Source organism: Sander vitreus, chromosome 8 (assembly GCF_031162955.1).
Source record: "Sander vitreus isolate 19-12246 chromosome 8, sanVit1, whole genome shotgun sequence".
Classification (NCBI taxonomy): Eukaryota; Metazoa; Chordata; class Actinopteri; order Perciformes; family Percidae; genus Sander; species Sander vitreus.
In genome coordinates, this window is record NC_135862.1 from 23,420,803 (window position 1) to 23,442,526 (window position 21,724).

The window sequence follows — 21,724 nt, forward strand, 5'->3', positions numbered from 1 at the left end:
AAAATAGCTCTAACTCAAGCATATGGCCATATAACGGGCAAGTCCAATGCACTGCACTCTATTGTTTTTAACACTTGCAGGCTTAAATGGAGTGCACCTTATGAAGAAACAACTTGAAGCTGCACATAATATGAAATGTATAAGGTGTCAGTGAATGAGTGTGTGCACGCATGTGTGCAAGTACTGTGTGTTAAGTGCCGACCTTTAGGAAGTTGGCATTGTTACAGCATTAACATGCACGCCATACTTGCACAGAAAGGTGCTCCTGCATGATAACGTCTTAATTTAGTTTTAGATCAATGGTAAGCCTACGGCCCAGTCATAATGGCTATCTCCAGTTATTTTCTCTGTCCCTCTCTCTCTGTTATGTATATGTGTATGTACATGGATGTGTACTATGCCCAGCTTCCCCAGCATTTTTTCCACTCCCTCTGTGTTGGGCTAAGCTGCACGATCACACAACAAAAGGCTATTGTGCTGTAGTAAAAAGCTCTGCTCCGGGGAGCTGGTAGTGGGCCACAAACAAAGGCTGGTTACAATGTCCCAACACAAGCTCATGAATCAACTCAACGCTGGGCCGCCAAAAGCTGCCACGAAAGAGCGCTATGAGTCTAGGGTTTGACAAAGAGGGAAGGGATAGAGAGTTGATTAAGGAGGGATGTGAGGGTGGAGGAAACAAATGGAGGACAGGGAGCAGGATGCACAGCTGGAGCTGGAAGAGAAAGCAGGAAGAGAGATGATATGTGGACATGGTGGTGGGTGAAAGGGATTTGTCCAACAGGAGGAGAGAGGGATGAGGAAATGGAAGAAGGGGGAGGATTTGAAAGGAGTGCAGCCAACACAGCAGGAGGATGAAAGGTGAAGTCAGCGTAAACGGAGAGCTGTGTCAACAGACAAGCCTCCTGCCTGTGCTCTAAAGGCTCTCTGCACCCCAAATCACAATAACAAAACAATAGTGACATGTGAGGACTCAATCTGACCGATGAGAGAGAAGTAGTTAATTAAATGTGGCTGTTCAACACAGAATGCAGCAGTCGTTTCTCCTCGTGCGACCTTGGTCAGAGAGAAAATACCTTCTTTGTTCGTATCTGATGCCTCTGTTCTGTTTTTTTTTTTCTCCTATTCTGACAGGTCAAATTAGCAATGGATCCATCAAACGCTCACGCACAAAGAGTTGCTTTTGTATCCAGCAACAGGCCACATTTCACCTTTTCCTCACTGTGAGGGAGTGGAAAGTGGTGACCAGCACTCTGGAAGGAGTGTGTCTGACAGAGAGAAAAAACGTTTGGGGTGAATTTTGACATCTATCACCACACAGAAAAACATTGAAAGCTGTCATTTATATCACAGAACAACCGGTCAGTATGTTGGTTTAATTGCACTGGGAAAAAATAAATAAAAAATACTTAAAATATATTTACCATTGGCGTTCTTCCCGCAGATCAGGTGCTCATAGTGCTGCAGGACTCCCCATAGCTCCGCGTCATTGTTCACCACCCCCTCCAAGGCCTCTGTGCTCACAGGGGCGCATGCTGACCCTGAATCCGGCCCTGAATGACCCCTCTCGGCCATCAGCACCCTGGCTCCTATCTCCTCCACCAGAGCTTCCATGCATGCGGTCAGGCATATAGCTGCGTACTCATGGATGCGTACGGAGATGCGGGTGTCCACCATCCAGCGGAAGAAGCGTCCCACGGAGAAGGAGAGGCCGCAGCGGGCGGACTTGCCCTTCCTCAGCAGCTCCCCGGCGCTCATACTATACATGGAGATCGCCTTGACCGTAGCAGAGACGCAGTGGTCGGCCAGGGACCAGCTGAGCACCAGCCTCATGGCGCTCTGCACCTCGAAGCGTGTGCAGCGGCAGTGCATGACGCTGAGCCGCTGAGCCTCTCTGGAGATGCGGATGAGAGCCCTGCGGAGGAGAGCGGACAGCCGCCTCACGGCCTCCGGAGAGAACACAGGTGTAGGCCCCCCTTTAATGCTCCCACTCCCGGCCACTTTGCGAAGTATCTTGGCCACCTCCTCTTCGGTCCAGGGAAACTCTTCCAACTCAGGTAAGCGGGGACACTTGGAGAAGATGTCCTCCGGATCTTCGGGGAGGACAGTGTTGACCGTGTCCCAGCTGTTGTTCCTGCTGTTCATGGAGCCGGAGTAGTACCACCAGTTGCCCCGGTGAGGGGCCGTCGTGAAGGCCTGGGAGTTTGACTTGGAGGAGGACAGGCTGAGGGATTTGCAGGAGTCCCCCGCACCGTAGCCAGAGTCCAGCGTCAGGTCCTCCAGGGTTTTCATGTGGACATTGATCAGACCAGCCATTATTGTGAAACTGCGCTTTGGAGAGTTTGGGATGGGCGGCAAAAAAAACCTCGTCAACGGTTTACCTGAAGTCAATCAAGTAGCAGTCGAAACTCCCCGCAGAGCTGGATGAACTGGTTACACCGCGGCACACTTCTCAGTCATGCTGACAAACATCGTTCAGTGCAGGACAGCGAAACAACACAACTGTACGCGCAGATAAAATTCTACTGAAAATGTCATCAAAGCTACCCTAAATTGTTGTTGTTAACGAACGGGACAGGCAGGGAAATTAAAAGACGCACCAGTCTCACCTTTCCCCGGGCAGGGCAGGGATTTAAACTTTCCTCCAGTCTGTCTCTTTTGAAACACGACGAAGTCTCTCCCCGCTCTCTGAATGGAGTCAGACCCGGGTTCCCTTATTAAAACATGTCCCGTGTGGCCGCTTAACAGACCGAAACTGTTTCGTTTTTGCAGATAACCGTGGAAAAGTCCGAGACTACCTCACCGCTCTCCCGTCCCGGTGCTTGGTCAGGAACAGCCTGCCGGGGAGACACTCAGCTCGGGTGTGTGAAAGGAGGGACCGCTGCTGAATGACAATACGGAAGCTGCTCGAGCACCAATCAGGAGAGGGCCGACTTCTGCGGGCGGCCAATCAAGACCCACTCCAATTCTTTCCTAAATTTGGGAGAATAAGTAAACTTTGTTTTTCCTCAAAGGAGCATCAAACAAACTTCCTCAACTTGTGTGACCCACATATTTTTACATTCACACAAAGTCCTTGTAATAGCTTCATATTACTTCGACGCTTTTACACGTCTTTATTTGTTTCTTCTTCTTCTTTTACCACAAATTGCAGTTACATATAATAATGTATAATCTAGGCTAGTTGCCAGAATAAATCCATGGTATAGGTGTTCCCCATTAGTTATTATATTGATGGGTCTGGGGAAATTCTTCTTTACCTGGAACCAAAATGCACACCAAGCAGACTTCGGTTATCTCCTTATGTTGACTCTGGGGGACTTGCACATTAGCTAATATCTCACCTGCAGCCTGTGACAAAAATTGAATCTATAACGTTCTTGGTCATAATGCAAAATGTGGAGTATTGTTTTATTTGATTAGGCTTAGGGTTTTCACTGAAAGTGCATTTTAAAAGCTTATTTAGGATTGTAAGGAAGACAGATGTGTTGTAACAGCTTAAATAAGTAAGCTTCATTTTTCTTTTTTAAAGGTTCTCAACTAATAAATTGTGTATTGGCTCATATGGTTTGTACCCAGTCCACTACTTGATGCTCATTCAGTACCAGTTCAGCAGAGGTAGTGCCAAAAAGGTGTTAGCTCTTGCTTTTTAAAACAAACTTTGAGCAAATCCCCTTACAAAACTTCAGTTTTAAAGCATTGTGCGGCCCTGTTTGTTGCTTCTGGTTCAGTGCTTTAACATGCTCGAGGTAAAATAAAGCAAACATGTTGAAGAGGCCTGTGACTACCTGCTTCTCATCACTCCACACTCACATAGACAGGTCGGGTGTGTCTCCACTAGGGCAGAGTCCAACACTGTTGCATAATGGGTTTAGGGCTGAACACTCACCCTGCATGTCTGTGAGACTGCAACACATTGTGAAAGAGCCTGCAATGAATATTTTCTCGCACATACAGACCTTGTGTTATAGGACATATTATACTATGTATGCACTTAAGTGGAAAAACTGACTCTCAAGCACACACACTCTCAGGCGTCATGGTCTATGAATCACGGTCGGGGGAAATGAGTAGAGAGTCAACCTTTCAGTCCAGTTAACCTCCCTCAGTTTTGTGTTATTAGTCAAAACTCCTATAAATGAGATCAGAAGACACACAGGGCGTAGAGGAGATCACAGGAGGTTAGCACTTGCCTCATCCAGACCTCATGTAGCTGTGGTGTGGACAGCGTTTACCTCATGGTCTCTCTGTGTGCGTGCATGCTCAGGGCAGACCACCACCCAGAGCAAAGTGGCACACAGGGGGAGCAACAACTCAAAACAAAAAAATGATTAAACATGGTCCGGAAAACATTACAGCTCTGTTGGAGTTCAAAATGTTAGTTTCCTAATGTTTGCTTTTCTCTCTGCATTGGCCATCATAATACACAACAAATGAGATATTAGATTGATTTAACTTAGAATGGGTAACTGGATAGTGATGTCAGCCTTAATCAGAGAGTAAAAACAGAGTGAGGGTTGCAGAAGGTTTTAACATGATGTCATATTTACTTTGCATTTGTAGCTTGTAATACAAGTACATCAGAGCCTGTTCAAATCTTGGCAAAATGTACTTTTAGTAATCAATATAAACATGTCTTAATCTAGCTGAATATACCTTATTTATACTTTTTATTTTTTAAAAGCTCAAGAATTAGGTTTGACAGGTCAGTTCGAGTTTTTGAGCCACATTCACTTCTTTTAGGCTCTATAGTGAATTGTTAAGTTGTTTTTTTTACAAACCCATTGAGCTTAATACAACCCTTTGTTGGAACAAAAAAAGTCTCAAGTCACCTAACTGGCATGTTTAAAATGAACTTCTCCTATGTGGTTAAGAATGGTTAAATTGTTTGCATAAATGAAGTGATCCTTGTGTGTCTAGGAGGGGGGTTTTGCACTCTAGCAATGTTCATCTGTCTACTCACTCATATTGTGTCATTTCTCCTCCACTGTATCAACCCAGCCCTCGCTCAAAATATGTATATTATTTCCTCATTTGCATGTGTTTGAAGCCATTCAAACATTGTATATCAGCAGGTATGTACAGTATGTATGTATGGATGGATGGAGCACCACCATGTGGTCAGATAGGGAATAGAGTTGTTAGAACTGATTATTTCACATACGTTTTACACGAAACAATACAACAAAGCAAAAAGACGAAAAAAACATCTGAAAAATGATCTGGACGTAAGCATAAAATTTTATTTGCAAAAAACCAACAAATCAAAATAAAAGTACAATACATTCTTAAAACATTTTCTCTACAAAACAATTTCACAGAAATTACCTTGGAATGTATATTCCTATTTTTCATCTTTATGTTTCTTATATATATAGTCTTATATTGAATGTGTTTCTTTTGTTCTTTAAATAGTCCCGTTTCAGTGTCAAATGACGTACAGTATAGACCTTTTTTCCTGTAGAGGCAAAGAAAGGGTCTTGGAGGGCATTTTGACAATCATATAGTCAACAACAGATCATTAACTCTCATCCACATATTTGTCCAGCTTTGAGCCCTCCAGCCACTCCCCATCAATATAAGTACCATGTTGCATAAACAGAGGCATTAGGAGCCCGGCCTCCAGCCAAACTAATGGGAGCAGGTGGGGTCTTGCTGGACTGCAGCTGCCAGTAAGTCTCCATCACACCTCCTGATTTCACTCAGTAGTCATTAGTCCCATCTTTGTGTATTTCTCACCAATGGGGCACTGGCTTGCAAAGACCACTCCTTGCTTTTAAGGTAATATAACAAACAAACCAACACGTCTGTAATCCATTGAAGAGGACCATATTTCCTTATTTTACAGTGTATCTGAATTTACAGTGACATTACATCCTGCTGATAAATAACTGCGTATTTCTGTCTGTCCCTGCCCTCTTCTGTCATTAGAGTAGTTTAAAAACTGCCTGCAGCCAAACCCTGAAAAAGGCACACATTTGTGAAACAGCCATGCCTTTGCCACATTGTGTCCCAACACATTAACTGGTCTCCCTTCTGTTGGAGCATTACACAAACTTAAAAAGAAGAGTGTTGATGTTTTCGATAGCTAAGCAATCATTGTCCTGGTGGTATTGTAATATTAGAAATGCAACTCTCAGCTCAGAAAATGCTTAACACAATGGTGTTACAATGTTAAAATCAAATGTCAGAAAGCTGCTGTTGTCCTCTGCTTCCCTCCTGTTACAGTTTTAAGTTCCAGTTTACAATGAGGTTAGAGATGTGGAGGGAATTGAGGATACTGTCAGTAGAGTGAAAAGGTTTAAACTGTTTACAAATTCTGTGTTTTAGAACAGAAAATAGCACCCCAAATGTTGTGCATCCATGCTCTGTGAGGACAAATGAAAACAGCACAACAAACAGTTAATGAAACAAAATGAATCAAGTCATAACCGATAGCTAGCATTAATATGGGTGTAGTACGTAAAACAAATGTTTCAACAGATACAAATACACAAATTTGCATGACACTGAGACAGACAGAGGCATAAATGAGCCGAAGATGAAAAGAGATACAGAGGGGGAGGGACAGAAAGAGATATAAAGATGACCTGTCAGTATCTGTTTCCAAAAGGGCTTTTCTGATTCAAAACCTTTTTTTGTTTCATAATTAGGGCTGTCAAACGATTAAAATGTTTTAATCGTGATTAATCGCTGAATTTCTATAGTTAATCGCGATTAATCGCATATTTTATCACGATTAAAATTCTATTATTTTGCATTTCAGAACAGTTTTTAAGTACATATTAACAATGGAAAGCAATTCTTACCAGTGTATCTTGATTGGGAATCAAATGAATGCAAAGAAAGTTACTTTATGAACTTGACTTTAAGATTTGTAATTATTTATTTACTGTAAATAAAAGAAAAATGTGTGAATCTGTCATTATTGCACAATTCCTCCAAGTACCTAACTAAAAAACTAAAAATCCCTATCCTTACCAGAGTAAGTTAAGTGTTTAGTAACTCCTAAATAATTTAGATTACTCACTGACGTCCAGTGATCACCGGTTAATGAGACAGCGTTTGCAGCACCTTGCAGCAGTTCCAGTGTGGCTGCTTTCTCTGTGTGGTATGTATATGGTGAAACTACTGTCTCCCTCGACGGCAACGAGACAGGTCAACCGTAGTACGTCTTTAAGACCCGAGTCCTCTACGATGCTGACAGGTCCGCAGTTATTTGCCACCCGTTTAGCCCGCTAGCGGGTAGCATCATGTTAACTGTACTATGCTTAGCTCCGTAGGTGGAAGCTCAAGCTTGACGTGCTTCGGTGATATTTTAATTCGGCTTTACACAATGTGCCTATAGCTTTCGAAATGTCTACGAGCCGTCTGGGAGTTTTGGAAAATAAAAAGCTCCATTCAGAGTTATTGCTGCTGTCTTTCTCCATCATGCCTGCAGCCTGCAACAGCAGGATGTGTTAGGAGGAAGTGGCAGCTTGATTATAAGTAATGGTGCTGCAAAGGGTCAAAATAATAGCCCGTTAGGCACGACGCAAAGCCGAGTGAAGTGTAAAATAAATTAATAAATGCCGGCATGCGATTAAAAAAAATTAATCGAGTCGCGTCGGCCCTTAATCGCATCGCGATTAACGCATTAACGCTGACAGCCCTATTCATAATATCAGGTATCAGGAGAACGTCAGCACCTCTGTTAATGATATCCAACAGGTAGTTGTTGATGTATTAAGAAATACTGTTTTACCAAAGACAGAAATCCTCTACTCGACCTACGCCACCATGCCTGAATCTATCTGAATAACATGTTGACACACATTCTATTAGGCTCCCATGTGAGAGTGTGTTAGAAAAAAAGATCTTAGGTTGTCTTCACATCTCCTTGTTAGAAAAAGGTGCTTCCTGTCATCATAAGCACACACAAGCGGCAACACACCCACATATACTTATGTACATACCAACGCATACACCCACACACACACAGCTGCTTTCCAGTCCGTCTGAAAACATTGCACCAAAAAAAGGACAGAGAGAAGGAGAACAAAAATAACTCTCTTCTCTCTGTACAGTAGTTCAGTCAGTGAGGCAAAGTAATGACTCAGGTCTATTTGCGTAAACAGCTCGCTTGTAAAGTTCAGATTTGGACTCTGTTTCCTCATATAGGCAATCATACAAGAGGGGCCGATGGCGAAACAGAGGCGTCCCTAAAAGGAGCCTGTTTGAAATAAAGGCAGAGTTCAGGCAGTGAGCGAGCTCCTACAGGTCTCTCTCTCACACACAGTGGATCTGCAGGTAGGTTCAGTATCCTCCGACCGGCAGGGGGGCACTATCCTTTAGGAGTTTTCTTGTTTTGGGCGTTCCACATGCCTCGTTTAGAGTGGTAGTAGTGAAAGAAGTTCCTCAAGCGTAGTCTCTCTACCTCCAAGCCATTCTGCAGTACCCTAGAGGGGGCAGAGGGAGAAACACTGGGTTAAAACCGGGTTCTTTCCATAATGCTGGTTTACAAGGGAAGCAACAAGCTTTTTTCATACAAGAGAAAATATTGGGTTAACAATATTTGTTGTTCAAAATACTGAAGACTGTTGCCATCTTCAAAAGTCTGATGAAAAACGTATTTTTCTTCTTTTATTAAAGTGTCAGTTCACCCAGCTTACATCTGTGTGGTATCTAAACATAGCCTGACATCACCAGACTAAAGTTGTTATCCAATCCAGTATCTGCCAAAGCAATAAAACATGAGCTTGCAGATTTGTCTGGTTCCCAGGCTAATCTAAACATGCAGATAGTTTCAGTTTTATTTGGTCAATTATCCATCTGGTTGCATCTATACCCAAATTCAGCTCATAATTGCAACACGTTTTGATAGCAGCAGCCTTTCTTGATGTTCTTCTTGACTTTGCTGGCTGAAACATTCAACACTGGAAGCTTGCAATATTAACTGTGCATGCTGTCTCTGTTTTCCCTTCATATGCTGTTGTTGTCCTGCACTTGTATCCTATTGGCATTGTGCACACTATCCATCTTCATTGCTTTAAAAGAGGACATTTATCATATACTGTACACTTGAGGTACAGCAGTGACAATCCAAGACACAAATATAAATATTGTATCTTACAGTAATGAATTATAGTATACTGGAAGTGGCCACCATTGTTTACGCTTCTGTACAACATGATGTAATCTGGTACAACACAATTACCATTAAAAAGCATATAATGTTTAACTTCAACTTTAAACTTTACCATGAGTTGAGTCAACATCTCTCTGACACAGTCTCAACAAAAAATAACTCAATGACCTTCTCATAGTATTCCTCGCATTCATACTGTGTTGGCTTGTTGCTGGGTTACCTGTCCAGCAGCTCCCAGTCCTCTCCACCCCAGCGGTCTTTGAATTCCTCCGTGTTCATCCCTCCAATCTTATCAAAATCAGACTTATAGATTCCAAACAGGCCAAAGCCGTTCACTTCCCAGTAACCTGCGGAAAAGAACAAAAAGAAATTTAACAAAAACAATTGGGCCCGTTGCATGTCACTGCATTAACAGTGATCTGATGCCTATACAGTACATGTATAGGCTTTTGATGCAAGAGCCTTTATTATGCATGTAAACTGAGAACCTGTATTAGGAATTCAAAGTAGTTGCCTGGAACTTGGGGAATGAGTTTGAGTGACGAGTCAAACTAAAAACTTAAAAACTATGTTGATGTGTGTGTGTGTGTGATTATTCCTGTATGAGCGAAGACGTGTGCCTGCGTGTGTGTAATGTGTGTTGTGTGTGTTTTGTTGTGTGTTACCATCAGGCTCCTGTGGCGAACTGCCGCAGCTGAGTCTCATGACAATGGGAGCGAAAGCAAGGCGTCCCTCCACACAGTGCTTCCTGATGCTTTCCAAGATGTTGAGAGGGAAGTGGATGTGCAGATCACACAGGAACACAATGCTGTGACTATCCTGCAAGAGGAAACACAAATGTAATCTTTGTTATGTCTGAGAAAAAGAAAAGTGCATGTGAATGAGTCTGCAAATTTGTCTGCATGTGACTGGATGTTCACATACGCCTAATATGGGATTTTAGGATTAAAGAGAAGTCTGGGCACACTGCAGACCGTTCAGACATGAGTGACGGCCCTGTCATCCCACGGTGACAGCACTGACACCCAACTGATGGATCAACGTCTGTCCAAATTTCCATCCGCGCCATGCCCCTGTGGGTGGGTGTGCATGCGTGTGTGACAGAGAGACAGCCTAGAAAGCGGCGTGAGGGCACATGCACACAAATAACCTGTGAAAGGGAATGGATGTGACAGCTATGGCATACACATGACAGAGGAAATGCAGCTAACTGTCTAAGCGATTCCCTGTCACCCACAGCTGGGCTCTGTGGGAGAGGGCGAAGGAGGAGGCTTGGAGGTAAGGGCGAGATCCACAGCCCGTGACAGACCGGCCTAGCAGTGATGTATTCATTATGCATGAGTGTTCTTTCGGTCTGTCCATCAGTTAAGGTCATGTGGTCAGTGTGAGTGGCTGACCTTCAGTGAGTGGCTTTTTCCCTGCCAGCTTGCATATTGTTGTCTTGCCTCTGTGTGTGCGTTTGTTTTTCTAACCTCTATAGTGTCTACTCCGATCTGTAGTCCTGCTGAGCGCTCAAAGTTCCCTTCTCTCCTTAGATATTCATATCTGTCAAAACAAACAATATACACACACATCACTTGGAAGCCTTAGAAATGTTCTAAAAGATTTCAAAATGGATTTAAAGTCCTATTCCATGGCCGATTGTGTTGCATACACAAACCTTGGCACGCTGCTTTCTCTGAGTGCCTGCTCCACGTCCATGTCTTCGCTCTCAAAGTCGACAATGATGATGCTGAAATTGTCATCCTTCGTCTGGTGATGAAGATTCTCCATGTCAGAGATAAACTGCTGTACCCAGCGAGCCTGGTTTTTCACTGAAGGACAGTAAGAACAGGGAAAAGTGAAGGGAAAAATTAGTAGAAAACAAAGTTTGTATAATTTTAGTTTAACACTTGCTTCTATATACAGTAGCCGTACGGCTGGACGATTAATCGAAAAAGTATAGACATCAAAATTCTGAAGCCGTTATCGACGTATTTTTCCCATGATGGCAATTTAGATAATTTATTTCTGTTAAAAACATTCTCCTGCGTGTGCAGGGTCCGAAATAAACACTCACCAGTCGGCAAATGCGGCGGCGGGCCGACACGCACACACACAAACACTGACGGCCGATTTAACTCGCCGGTCCACGTCAATATAGTGTATGTGTCACGTAGCTCTCCACAAGCAGAACAAAACAGGAGCTTAAAACGCATCTTGCTGGTTTAAAGTAAGGACTTACAAGTTAATCAGCGGTTAAGAAATAGATTGTATAGCCTATATACATTTTTATTATGCAAAAGACGTTTCTTTTTAAAAACGCAACTGTCCGTCGTCGAATCACAAAAAAGTTAATTATCGTTCATTTATCATTATTGAGGTAAAATGTGCAATTCATCGTGATTTTGATTTTAGGTCATATCGTGCAGCCCTACTTCTATACCATTTATTCAGTTTTGAAAGTTAACCGAAGTCCCCCTTTTGACTGACCTGGCACCACAAAGTGCACCATGACATCTCTCCTCCACTGCAGCATGACCGGCTGGCAGAGCAGAGGCTTAGCATAGGCTGTGCTCCAGGGGGTCGCTCCGGGCCGGGCGGGGGACCTGGTGGGGGGGGGGGGGGGGGGGGTGGTGAGGCTGGATGTGGCAGCTGATGGGGCCGAAGCTGGTGCCGAGGCCGGGGCAAAGTCAGTGTTCTCTAGACTTTCCTCTCCCTGCCTGCCGCGGTGGAGCAACAGGTAGATGTATTCTGACAGACGCACCACGCTGCGGCCTCTCTCCATTAGCTCCAGCTCCACAAGGTAACGGTTCCCTCTCGCCGAGTCGCGCCGCTTCTCAACGTTGACGATTCGCAGCAGGGTGTAGATCCTGGGGCAGAGACAGAAAAAAGCTTAAGAAAGCACAGAGAGGTCGTACATGTTCGGAATTATAATATGAAAGAGAGAGAGAGGATGCAAAATATAAGATATATATATAAAAAAATGCAGCTACTCATGTGGCGAGTGAAGTCAGCATGGTGTAATTTAGGACAAAAATGAAAACAGAGTGGCCAAGCTACTTTACACAAATAACATGAATGTTTTTAAGCACTGCTGCAGAAAATGGTAATCAGCACAGAGAGGACTGCTAACATGAAGTCAAAGCACCGGGGCATGACCAATGTTCTCAGTAAAATTACTTCTTGCTTTACATAATGGTTTGCATAAGAAACCACATCTGAGCTTACAAAGTTCCAGGGAAACATAAGCCCTCTTTTAGACGCACACTGTTCCTACTTCCTCCCCCTTATACTCACCCTCCGTTACGTTCGTTGAGTTTCTCCATGTACTGCGCCAGCACATCCACCACCTCACTCTCTGCCAGCTGGAGGTTGCCAGAAACATTGCAGCGCAGGTCATTCCAGTCAGAGCGCAGCAGCTCAAAGTCCATTGGATTGACTGAGAAGGTCCTCTGCCAGTTAATGCTCTCTTCTGCCCAACCTGGCCGCACCTCGACCTCCTCGTAGCTGTAGTCTGACATCTCGCCCTCCTCTGGTTCTGGCTCGGGGTCAATGTCGGGGTCAGGATTAGAGCGGTTTGTATCCTGGTCCTGTTCTGCCGGGTTGGGGTCCGGGTCTGGCTGCTGCTGGGACTCTGTGATCTCAGAGGTCCTGAGGTAAGAGGTGACCCGTGTCTGACTTTGAAGTGTGTTTTCTGTGGAGTTGAACCTTTGCTGGGTAACTGGAGGGGGATCTTTATGATGGGACAGTGGGGTTAGCGGGTTGCCTTGTCTGGGCATATCAGCAGTAACGGTAGTCTTTAAATCCTGTTGCTCCCCTTTCCTCTTGCCTTTCTCTGGTTGCTTTGCCTCGGCTGCCCTGTTGCCAGACTTCTGTACACTTTCATTCTGTATGTTGATACTTCCATTGTGATGCTTACCTTCTTTTGTGGGGGGATTGGGCCAGAGCTGAGGGGCACTAACAAGACTTCTGCCTCCGGTTATGCCTCTCCCAGCATGTCCTTTGGCATCCAGGTTGACCAGCCTTGTGGTCTTCCCAGTTTGGTACAGAAAGACCCCCGGGAACACCTCTCTAGGGTGGCGAGATGCTCTCTCCTCCCTCCTCTCTCGACGCTGCTCCCTCTCCCTGTCCCTGTCCCTCTCCCGCTCCTTGGCAGTGCGAGGCCTGGTGATGTAGATCTTGTTCTCTTCCCTGTTCTCCTTCTTGTTTCCAGCGAGCTTGTTGTTTTGGTTATCATGGAAGTTGTTGCTATGGGCGGAGTTGCTGAGGATCTGCTTGGCTCGGCTGGCAAGGGCAGAGAGGGAGGACTTTTGGGGGAAAAGGAGTGAAGACTTGCTCAGTTTAGGCAGAGTCTCAACTCCCTTCTCTCCTCCTCCTCCTCCTCCACCACCTGTTCCTCCTCCTTTCCTGCCAGGGCTCAACTCTGCAGGACCAGTGCGAATCCAAGACAGGGAGCGACCCTGGACCACACTGTCCATGTCAGGCTGAAGCCCCCTGGGTTGGGGCTCTTCAAGTCCCTTCCTTGTGTCCTGTCTAATGTTTGTATGATCTCTTCCCCAGTCTCTGTCAATATCCCTACCCATCTGTCCATCACTGTGAGGAAAGTGTCTCCTTTCTCTGCGGCGTATGATACTGTTGACTGCTCCCTCCTCCTCTTCATCAGGGTCCTCCTCCTCTTCTTCCCCTTCTCTGCCAGCTGGTGTGGGCGCAGGCTTCGAGTGCAGATGGGAAGGGTTGGAGGTGTGGCTGGTCTGGTTGGGATGAGAGGGCTTCTTGGGCGATTGTGTGCCAACGATCTCTGCCTCGTCCTCTACATCTACCACCTCTTCTTCATCGAGGAAATCTGAAGATGTGAAGGAGACACAAAGTTGAAAGACTGTGTGTGTGTGTGTGTGTGTGTGTGTATACACATGCGTGTATGTGTGTGTGACTGTGCGAGGATCAACGAATGTGTGTCTCGGTACATTATTAGTTACCATCTGGGTTGGGGAAGAAGAACGGTCTGTCATCTTCCTCCTCATCCATCTTCATATATTTGTAGAAACCAAACCTGGCAGGCAAAAGAGAAGGCAACAAACACCCATAAACACACACACATTCAAAAAAGGTTGACATTTCAATGTGCCTTGCAGCACAATAAACTTAATCTCTTGGAGAGAGGTCACATGAATTACTGCCATCAAATTCACAGACACTTGAGCAGTTATTCAGCATAATCAGTGTACTCTCTCATATATACAAGACAGAGACAAATGGTCCCTTAGCTCTAAAAGAGATAAAAGCAATAATGTCCTTACTTCTCCAAGTAGATAGGGGACTCTCTGTAGAAACACTTGTTCTCTCGTTCCATATGGGTGAGACGTGTGAAGTCATTGGGGTAAACGAAGGACAGATAGACCTGAAGAAAAGTTAAAAGTCTGTCAAAACTGCAATGAGCTCAGAAAACACTGATAAGGGAGTTAATTATTTAGCAGTACTGTATGAGGATAAGATAAACACCAGCATTTAATCAAAATCAGACACTTACTCTACAAAATGCTGTATTTTCGTTATGGTGATTCAAATCTAAAATGGATTGGTGGCTCGTTTTCACTTATCTCTGCAGCTTCTGCAGTAACTCGTGTTGTCCAAAAGGGGGGAGCAGCGCTCAACACTACCTACCAGCTGCTTCCTCAGTGTGTTTTGATACAACAGGAGGGTCCAAACCAGCATGGACTTAGCTTCTCTGCTCTTTTGTTCTCTGTCCAGTTGATTATTACGCTGACTCTGTAAGGGGATGCTTTTAGCAGGTTAAAATGATACTGTCATATTTGGAGGCCACAGGTCTAATTTCTTTTCTTTACAATTATTTTTGGGTCATTTTTGGCCTTTATTGATAGGACGGCTGAAAACCGAAAAGGGGATAGAGAGGGGGAATGACATGCAGCAAAGGGCCGCGGGTGGGACTCGAACCCAGGGCCGCTGCCAGAGGTCTAATTTTAGTAAGAACTCAGTCTCTCACACATACTGACACACACACACAAAAAATCATCACACATCCTGAGCGACGGGTCTTTTTCTGACTCAAAGGGGAGGTGACTTACAAATTGCAGGCCCTGGTATCTGGCGATAGGAAAATCTTTGACAACATAGGTTGGAGAGTAGAGACAGGCCGGAAGAACGTTTTCTAGTCGGGAGGGGTCGATCATAGGAGCTGAGGAGAGAGGAGAAAGAGAGAAGGGGAGGTAAATATTTGAGATCAGGTACAAACAAATATGTAAATGGGATTCTGCTTTCAACAAACTCAAGAGTCAGAAAGCTGAAAGATGTTCAGGGCAATGACAAAAACGAGGAGGAAAACACAAAAAATGGAACATAGCCAGCTAGACGAAATGACAGTCTGAATACAGCTAAACTGACAGCCAGAGATACTTTTAGCCAGACAGTCAATCATTCACTTAGAGAAAAAGAGACAGGCCACAAAATCAGGATGAGGACAGAAAAAGGGGACAGCCTGAAATGATGACGGGCAGATTTACTGCTGTAGAAGGTGTCCCTGGGGTCCGGCTTCAGCATATCGGCTCCGTGCTGCAGAATTCCGCCTCTCTCTAGACCCTTGTGCTGAGCCTCCTCTGGGAGACGGATGTGACTGGCCAAGGTCTGGGGGATGTGGTCCACACTGTTCATCTTCAGATTGGACTCGTCTGAAAAATACAGAGACAGAGAGACACAGAGTGAGGCAGAGATGATGTAGTAAAGAGGAAGAGAGAGAGAACAGTATGTCACTCTCTGTTTTGATTACCTTAACGCTGGACACATTTTCCATTAGCCGTTGGAAGGAAAATTACACATAATTTGTGTCACAGTCATCATAAATCTTTACCGACCATGAAAAGGTCAAGAATGGGGAGAAATAACAGACAGGGAGGAAGGAAACAAAGCAAGAGGAGGAGAGCTGCAACAAAGTGAGAGAATTAGAAAAAAGTTGGAAGAAAACAAATACAGAGCAGAGTGGAGTCATAATTATACCAATCGATAGCAGGGAAGGAGGAGAGAGCATCTGTGATTAATGGCATGTCATGTCAAGAGCAAGGCCTGATGGGAGAAATGCTTTATAATTAACAGGGTGGTCAGCATCATTTTTATCCTCCAGAGGGTGGTGTGTGTGTGTGTGTGTGTGTGTGTGTGTGTGTGTGTGTGTGTGTACACACACACACTACACAAAGAAAGCCTCTTTTTAGATTTCCTTTCTTCAAACAACAAGACATCTGTTGATCACATACCTGGTTTACACTACACACAAGCCTGGCCAAGACTAACCAATTATCCATGTTACTGTAATCCTCAAACGAAGCAAACAAAGAAAACAACACAACTCTTCTCTTACTTTTGATTAATGTCTTTCATGTTGCACAGATGTAGTCAGGTTGTAATAAAAAATACAGCATTATTTCTGTATGGTACAGATATCATCCACATTATATACCATGCATTGATATGACAACAATTTTTTTTTTGTTTTGTGCTAATTTTTGTGCATACATTTCCTGGTCTCTGTGGTAAATGTCTATGTGTGTATGATGGTGTAAATTCATGAACAGCTACCATCTGGGTTGCGCTTTTACATACAGTAAAAGCGCAACTTGTGCAACCCAAGGTATAATATCACACCACTAAAGAGATGTATTTGGCATGAAACCTTGAGGAATTATTTTGGAGCTGTATTCAACTGCCCTGCAAATTAAAATATTATGTTTCATGAACAATTAATTACCTTGATATACTGTGAATGATCCTTTCATTTGTTAAAATCAAATTAGGGACCGTTCGGTATTTATGGAATGGACCACCGGAGGAAAATAGGGGAGGGTCATGTCTTTTTATTCTTTGTTGAGGGGAGGGTCATCCGATTGTTTTAGTCTAGGGGGGAGGGTCACCCAACTTTTGTATTCATGAGAACAGCAACATTTGAAAGTGACTTGTTTGGTGCATATTTAGCCATGTAGCTCTCTCAGTCTCGGCCCCTATCGCTAGCAGATGGGTCCCTCCCTATTTAGTCAGCCAGACAATTTGAGCTGTAGCTTTAGAAACCGTGGGATTTCCCAAACTGAATAAATCCCGCTCGCACATATAAACACAAAACTGCTTTGCTAGCTCCATCGTGTTGTAATAAGACATCTGATAAAAAATTATTTTATTCATTAGCACGATTGCCGTACTGTTTAGTTCAAAAACATCCAAAACACTGTACGGAAACATAATGGACCAGACGCAAGCTTTTATTTTGAAAAGTCAAAGCTTGAGGAGTGCACCAAGCCGGGAGGACATGAGACGGGAGGTCTCCAGGCTGCAGCCATACCCGATTCAAATATCCTTTTGGTCCCGGTGATATATATATATATATATATATATATATATATATATATATATATATATATATATATATATATATATATATATATATATATATTTATTAAGTGCTACAACACACAATGTTAATTGAAAGCCAACCACAGAAGACAAGTATCACTGGGAAAGCCTACGCGTGTTTCTCTTTGTCAAACGGGAATGAATATCAAATACTTTCCACAGTGAGAATGGAGAGACCCAGTAAGATAGAGAGCATGACATACAGGGAGAAGTAGGGATGGATGGGTGGAGGGAGACAGATGAGGAGATGGTAATGTTTGAATCCAGCAGGTGACCTCATATACTGTACAAGGCCTCCTTCACTGTCTAGTCATTAACAAGACATACATCCCTAGCAACCTGAAGCTTTGCCCATAATGACAACTCCACACATCATTCTCTGTGCAGCTGGCATTTTCCTTTGTTAACGATACTGAATCCCTGTGACACACTGCTATTCTTGGAGCTACCGAGGATAGACATCTACTCGGGAGCTAGTGCTCTCATCTCTGCTACGAATGACACCTATGGAGGAAAAATAGATTCTATTACATTCTGTATCTTCTCTTTGGCCCAACATAGAGAAGACATGCCATGCTCTCAAAGCGACAAACTGCAGCTTCCCTATGAGAAGAAACTAAATATGAAATAAGGGAAAACGTTTTAAGCCTTTATCAAGTTTTAGAAAAAATGGAAGTTTGTTTGAGGGAGAAGAAAGAAGCACATATTGGTTAAAAAAAAGGCCCGATTCTCTGACATTAAACTACTGATCGATAGCAGACTAGACTAATGAAGTTAGTTTTATAGCATCATTTCCTGTTTCTATTTGGCAAGCTCTCGGCTAAACTAAAAGAATAGAAAAATAAAAGAGACAGAAATATGTCTCTATCGTTAAAGAGCCCCGTGTGTGTCTTAGCCAGTCAAGTCCATTTTAAAATTCATCATGAAGTTCATTTAATTTCCAAGACAAGATGACAGAACCGCTTTTCATGCAGCTCTTACCTGTGTACAGGGAGATGTAGGCTGAGTCTATCACTTCATATTTCAGACCAGGGAGGAATGGACGCCACTGTGTATGAAAGCAAAGGGAGAGAAAAGGGATTGAGTGAGAGAAGGAAACTAAATGTCAACATGTGGGAAGTATTAGGTGAGCAGAAATCATCCATCACTGTTTGCAGGCTAAACTGTGACACTCCCGGTGCTATTGATATTAGCAACATCACAGGATCGTTTTGATGCTGGGTTTTTGTATACTTAGCCATACTTATACACACTTAGCCATATAGGGAAGAGGAAGCAGAAGGGAGAAAAACGTGTGAACAGAGAACAAGAAACCTGAGGCTGTAAGGGGGTAAGGAAGGAAGAGAGGTATGGCAAACGAGCGAAATAAAAAAAAACCCTGAGAAAATAGACTGTGAGCAGAGCAAGAACAAGGCCATGACAAGTAGGCGTGAAGAGGAAGATCTAGTAATGACCTGAAAACAGAGAGAAGCATGAGGAGAGAAATAAAGAGAGAAAGAGAAGCTACAATTCTTTTTAAATAGATTTCACAATTACCATGTCAATTCTGGTTACCCAGGATATAATCATAGGAGACAGGTCATTTTCCAACCCTCGGGTTGAGAATACAAATATAAACACCCTCCTTAGGCTCATGCAAATGCCTCCCCATGTATATGCAAAACAAATACACATATACACACACATGAACTGTTTTGTCATTGATGCAGCAGATTGCTGAAATGTAAAAGCCCAATCCAAGATTTGTTTCACACAATATCCTCCACACACAATGCTGACAAATGAACAAAAAGGCACACACAGCCAAACAAGTGCACGTATATAAAAGAACAAGGACACAGTGCAACATCATGCTGAGCATCAGCAGCAGGGAGTGGCTCAGCAGGCCACCCAAGGCTTCAGAATTGTGTTATTATTTCAGGGTGATTGGCCTCAAGGACGAGGAAGACGGCTGTCAAAGCCTGACTCAAGGAAGGACAAAAAAGTGGAGACCACATATGAGTAGTAACTTAAGAGGTGTAGTTTCACTCACAGCCGAATCACACTACAAACCGCAATTCAGCGTTCAACCATCACAAATTTGACTTGAATATTAAAAATAAGTGTTTTGTGTGAAAATGTGTGTGTGTGTCTGTGTGTGTGTACAGGTGCGTCCACTGTGAAATAGTGTTGACACGGAGCAGCAGGAAGAAGCAGAGGCCTGCTCACTGGCCCCACAAGTTCAACAGAGAGGAAAGAAAATCAATATCCAAGGGAAAATAATAAAAAGTACCAACTGCAGAGCAAAATGACAATGGGCAGTCAGCAGTGTTGTTTCATCACTTTTTATCATTCTTGGGCCACTCAGTGACATATGAGGTTTTGATTTTTTTTCAGCTGCCCAAAAGTGGGTGTGTTCAGTGCCCGCTGGAGACACACACACACACACACACACACACACACACACACACACACGTAGTTTGTCTCTGGTTCCATCAGACGCAAGTTCTTTTTTATTCCTTGATGATTACGAGTTTATTGCTTCCGAGAGAGCTGACTGCTGGCTGCTGTAGTGTATGTTTCCTTCCATTCAATTGGCTGCTCCAAAGCCTAAGGCACTATGGATATGAAGTTGTTTTGCTGGTGTGACACATAAGAGGTAATGACATAATGAAACTACCTGACCTTTCCCAGTATACGTAAAAATCAATTCAAATTTCAGGTCCAATAACATTAACACCAAGAAAACACTTCCATATAGTGGTCTCGCAGTCCTGTCCTGAATTTTCGAGGGAATAAAGGTGAATCGAATCAGGCAGCTTCAACTAGACAAATGCTGTCCAGCTGCTGTCCATGTCCATTTGTTCAATAAAGGATAGAGAGGCACTGCGTGGTTTCTATCTGTTCTCGCTCTCTTTCTCTGTCTCAATTGCGTGCCCACCCGGCTTTAAGCCCAAATTGGTATAGTGGTAAACAGAGAAAAGTCAGTGGCAGAGAAAGCGGAACAAGACAGATGTTAACAAGCCTGACGACACTTGCCCGAGGGAAAAGGCAGGAAGAGACTGGGACTTCACTGTTATTTATTTATTTAACCTTAATTTATACAAGGTAGGTTGGATGAGCGTACATGGTCATTCAGCCCCAGCCCCCCTTTACAGTTACACAGATATTATGAGGGCAGCACTACCTGTAAATTGTTATTAAGGTCACTGCAGTTGCCACATGAACCACTTTCTAAATGTCGTGGACTATGCAAGATTTAAGGACATGGCAGGTGATATAAAATTGTACTTTTTGGGAAGAAATCCAGTCAAAAGACCAAAACGAACAATGAATTTATCCTACTAAAAAGCCAGTGTAGCCAAAGTCTGATGTAGAGCTCCATTGTTGTCCAAAAAACTATTTAAGACACATTAATGAGCCACATGCACTGTTTGCACTAGATGGCACGTTCCTTCGTACCACGAAGAAGGTCACTGTAGTTAATTTTGAGTCGATTCCACTTACACCTAACCTGACAAGCCGGATTGTTTGTTAAAACAGAACCATCTGAGAAGCCGTCAATGGAAACTGTTTGGAAAAGGAAAGGCACTTTCAAAAAAAATACCTGGCAGGTGACTGGATCTGTCTATCACGCCCGCCATTGTTGTTTTGAATGAACGAACTGTCGCGGCCATCACACACACCTAAACCACGCCTGTAGCTGCCAGTAGCTACTCAAAGGAAGTTTGGCCCAAAGCTGTTCGGACACAAACACATTACTTAAAACCTGACAAGATGGATTTGTGTGTGATGTGCGATATGTGATCCCGCAATTCCCGCGTGATCTTGTGATATCGCGAAAATCCAGCTGCCGTGCTAGGTAACCATACACCGTCCAGTAGCTGTAAATACTCACTAGCGCACCAAATGTGTATCAATCCACAGCTGAAAATAGCCCTCAACAAATGCACTATTTAATCCTGTTTATGTAATGTTTGCTCAAAACTACAGTGGCTAGCTGTTTTAGGAAATCACTTGGCATTTGTCAAAAGTAAAACTACATATTTGTGACCAAACTTTCAAAATGTACATCTTCAGTTGGACTGAATTGGGTTGGTAATATGATCTATATGATGATATAAATATAGTTGCTGACAGACACAAGATACAGAATTATCCAAGCTGTCAAAGTTGAGTTGAGAGACAAAGGATCTTGAGAAGTGGGCCAAGGCTAGATCCTCTTGTTTG

At 43.6% G+C, this 21,724-nt stretch overlaps 2 protein-coding genes across 2 annotated transcripts in view; both read right to left on the minus strand.

The window, feature by feature from the left end:
* The window catches only part of abtb2b (ankyrin repeat and BTB (POZ) domain containing 2b), a 49,483-nt gene extending 46,609 nt beyond the window's left edge, over positions 1-2,874 (minus strand). Inside the window, exon 1 of the mRNA XM_078257534.1 lies at positions 1,422-2,874. Within this exon, the coding sequence (XP_078113660.1) occupies positions 1,422-2,313 (892 nt within the window). The 5' untranslated portion in view covers positions 2,314-2,874. The remainder of the gene's footprint in view (positions 1-1,421) is intronic.
* A 4,751-nt stretch (positions 2,875-7,625) lies between these two features.
* Positions 7,626-21,724, minus strand: part of b4galnt4a (beta-1,4-N-acetyl-galactosaminyl transferase 4a) — a 141,999-nt gene continuing 127,900 nt past the window's right edge. Inside the window, exons 9-20 of the mRNA XM_078256127.1 lie at positions 18,497-18,563; positions 15,625-15,789; positions 15,190-15,299; positions 14,404-14,504; positions 14,083-14,156; positions 12,404-13,949; positions 11,597-11,976; positions 10,785-10,938; positions 10,597-10,669; positions 9,790-9,943; positions 9,345-9,471; positions 7,626-8,435 (exon numbers count right to left, since the gene is read on the minus strand). Of these exons, the coding sequence (XP_078112253.1) occupies positions 8,321-8,435; positions 9,345-9,471; positions 9,790-9,943; positions 10,597-10,669; positions 10,785-10,938; positions 11,597-11,976; positions 12,404-13,949; positions 14,083-14,156; positions 14,404-14,504; positions 15,190-15,299; positions 15,625-15,789; positions 18,497-18,563 (3,066 nt within the window). The 3' untranslated portion in view covers positions 7,626-8,320. The remainder of the gene's footprint in view (positions 8,436-9,344; positions 9,472-9,789; positions 9,944-10,596; positions 10,670-10,784; positions 10,939-11,596; positions 11,977-12,403; positions 13,950-14,082; positions 14,157-14,403; positions 14,505-15,189; positions 15,300-15,624; positions 15,790-18,496; positions 18,564-21,724) is intronic.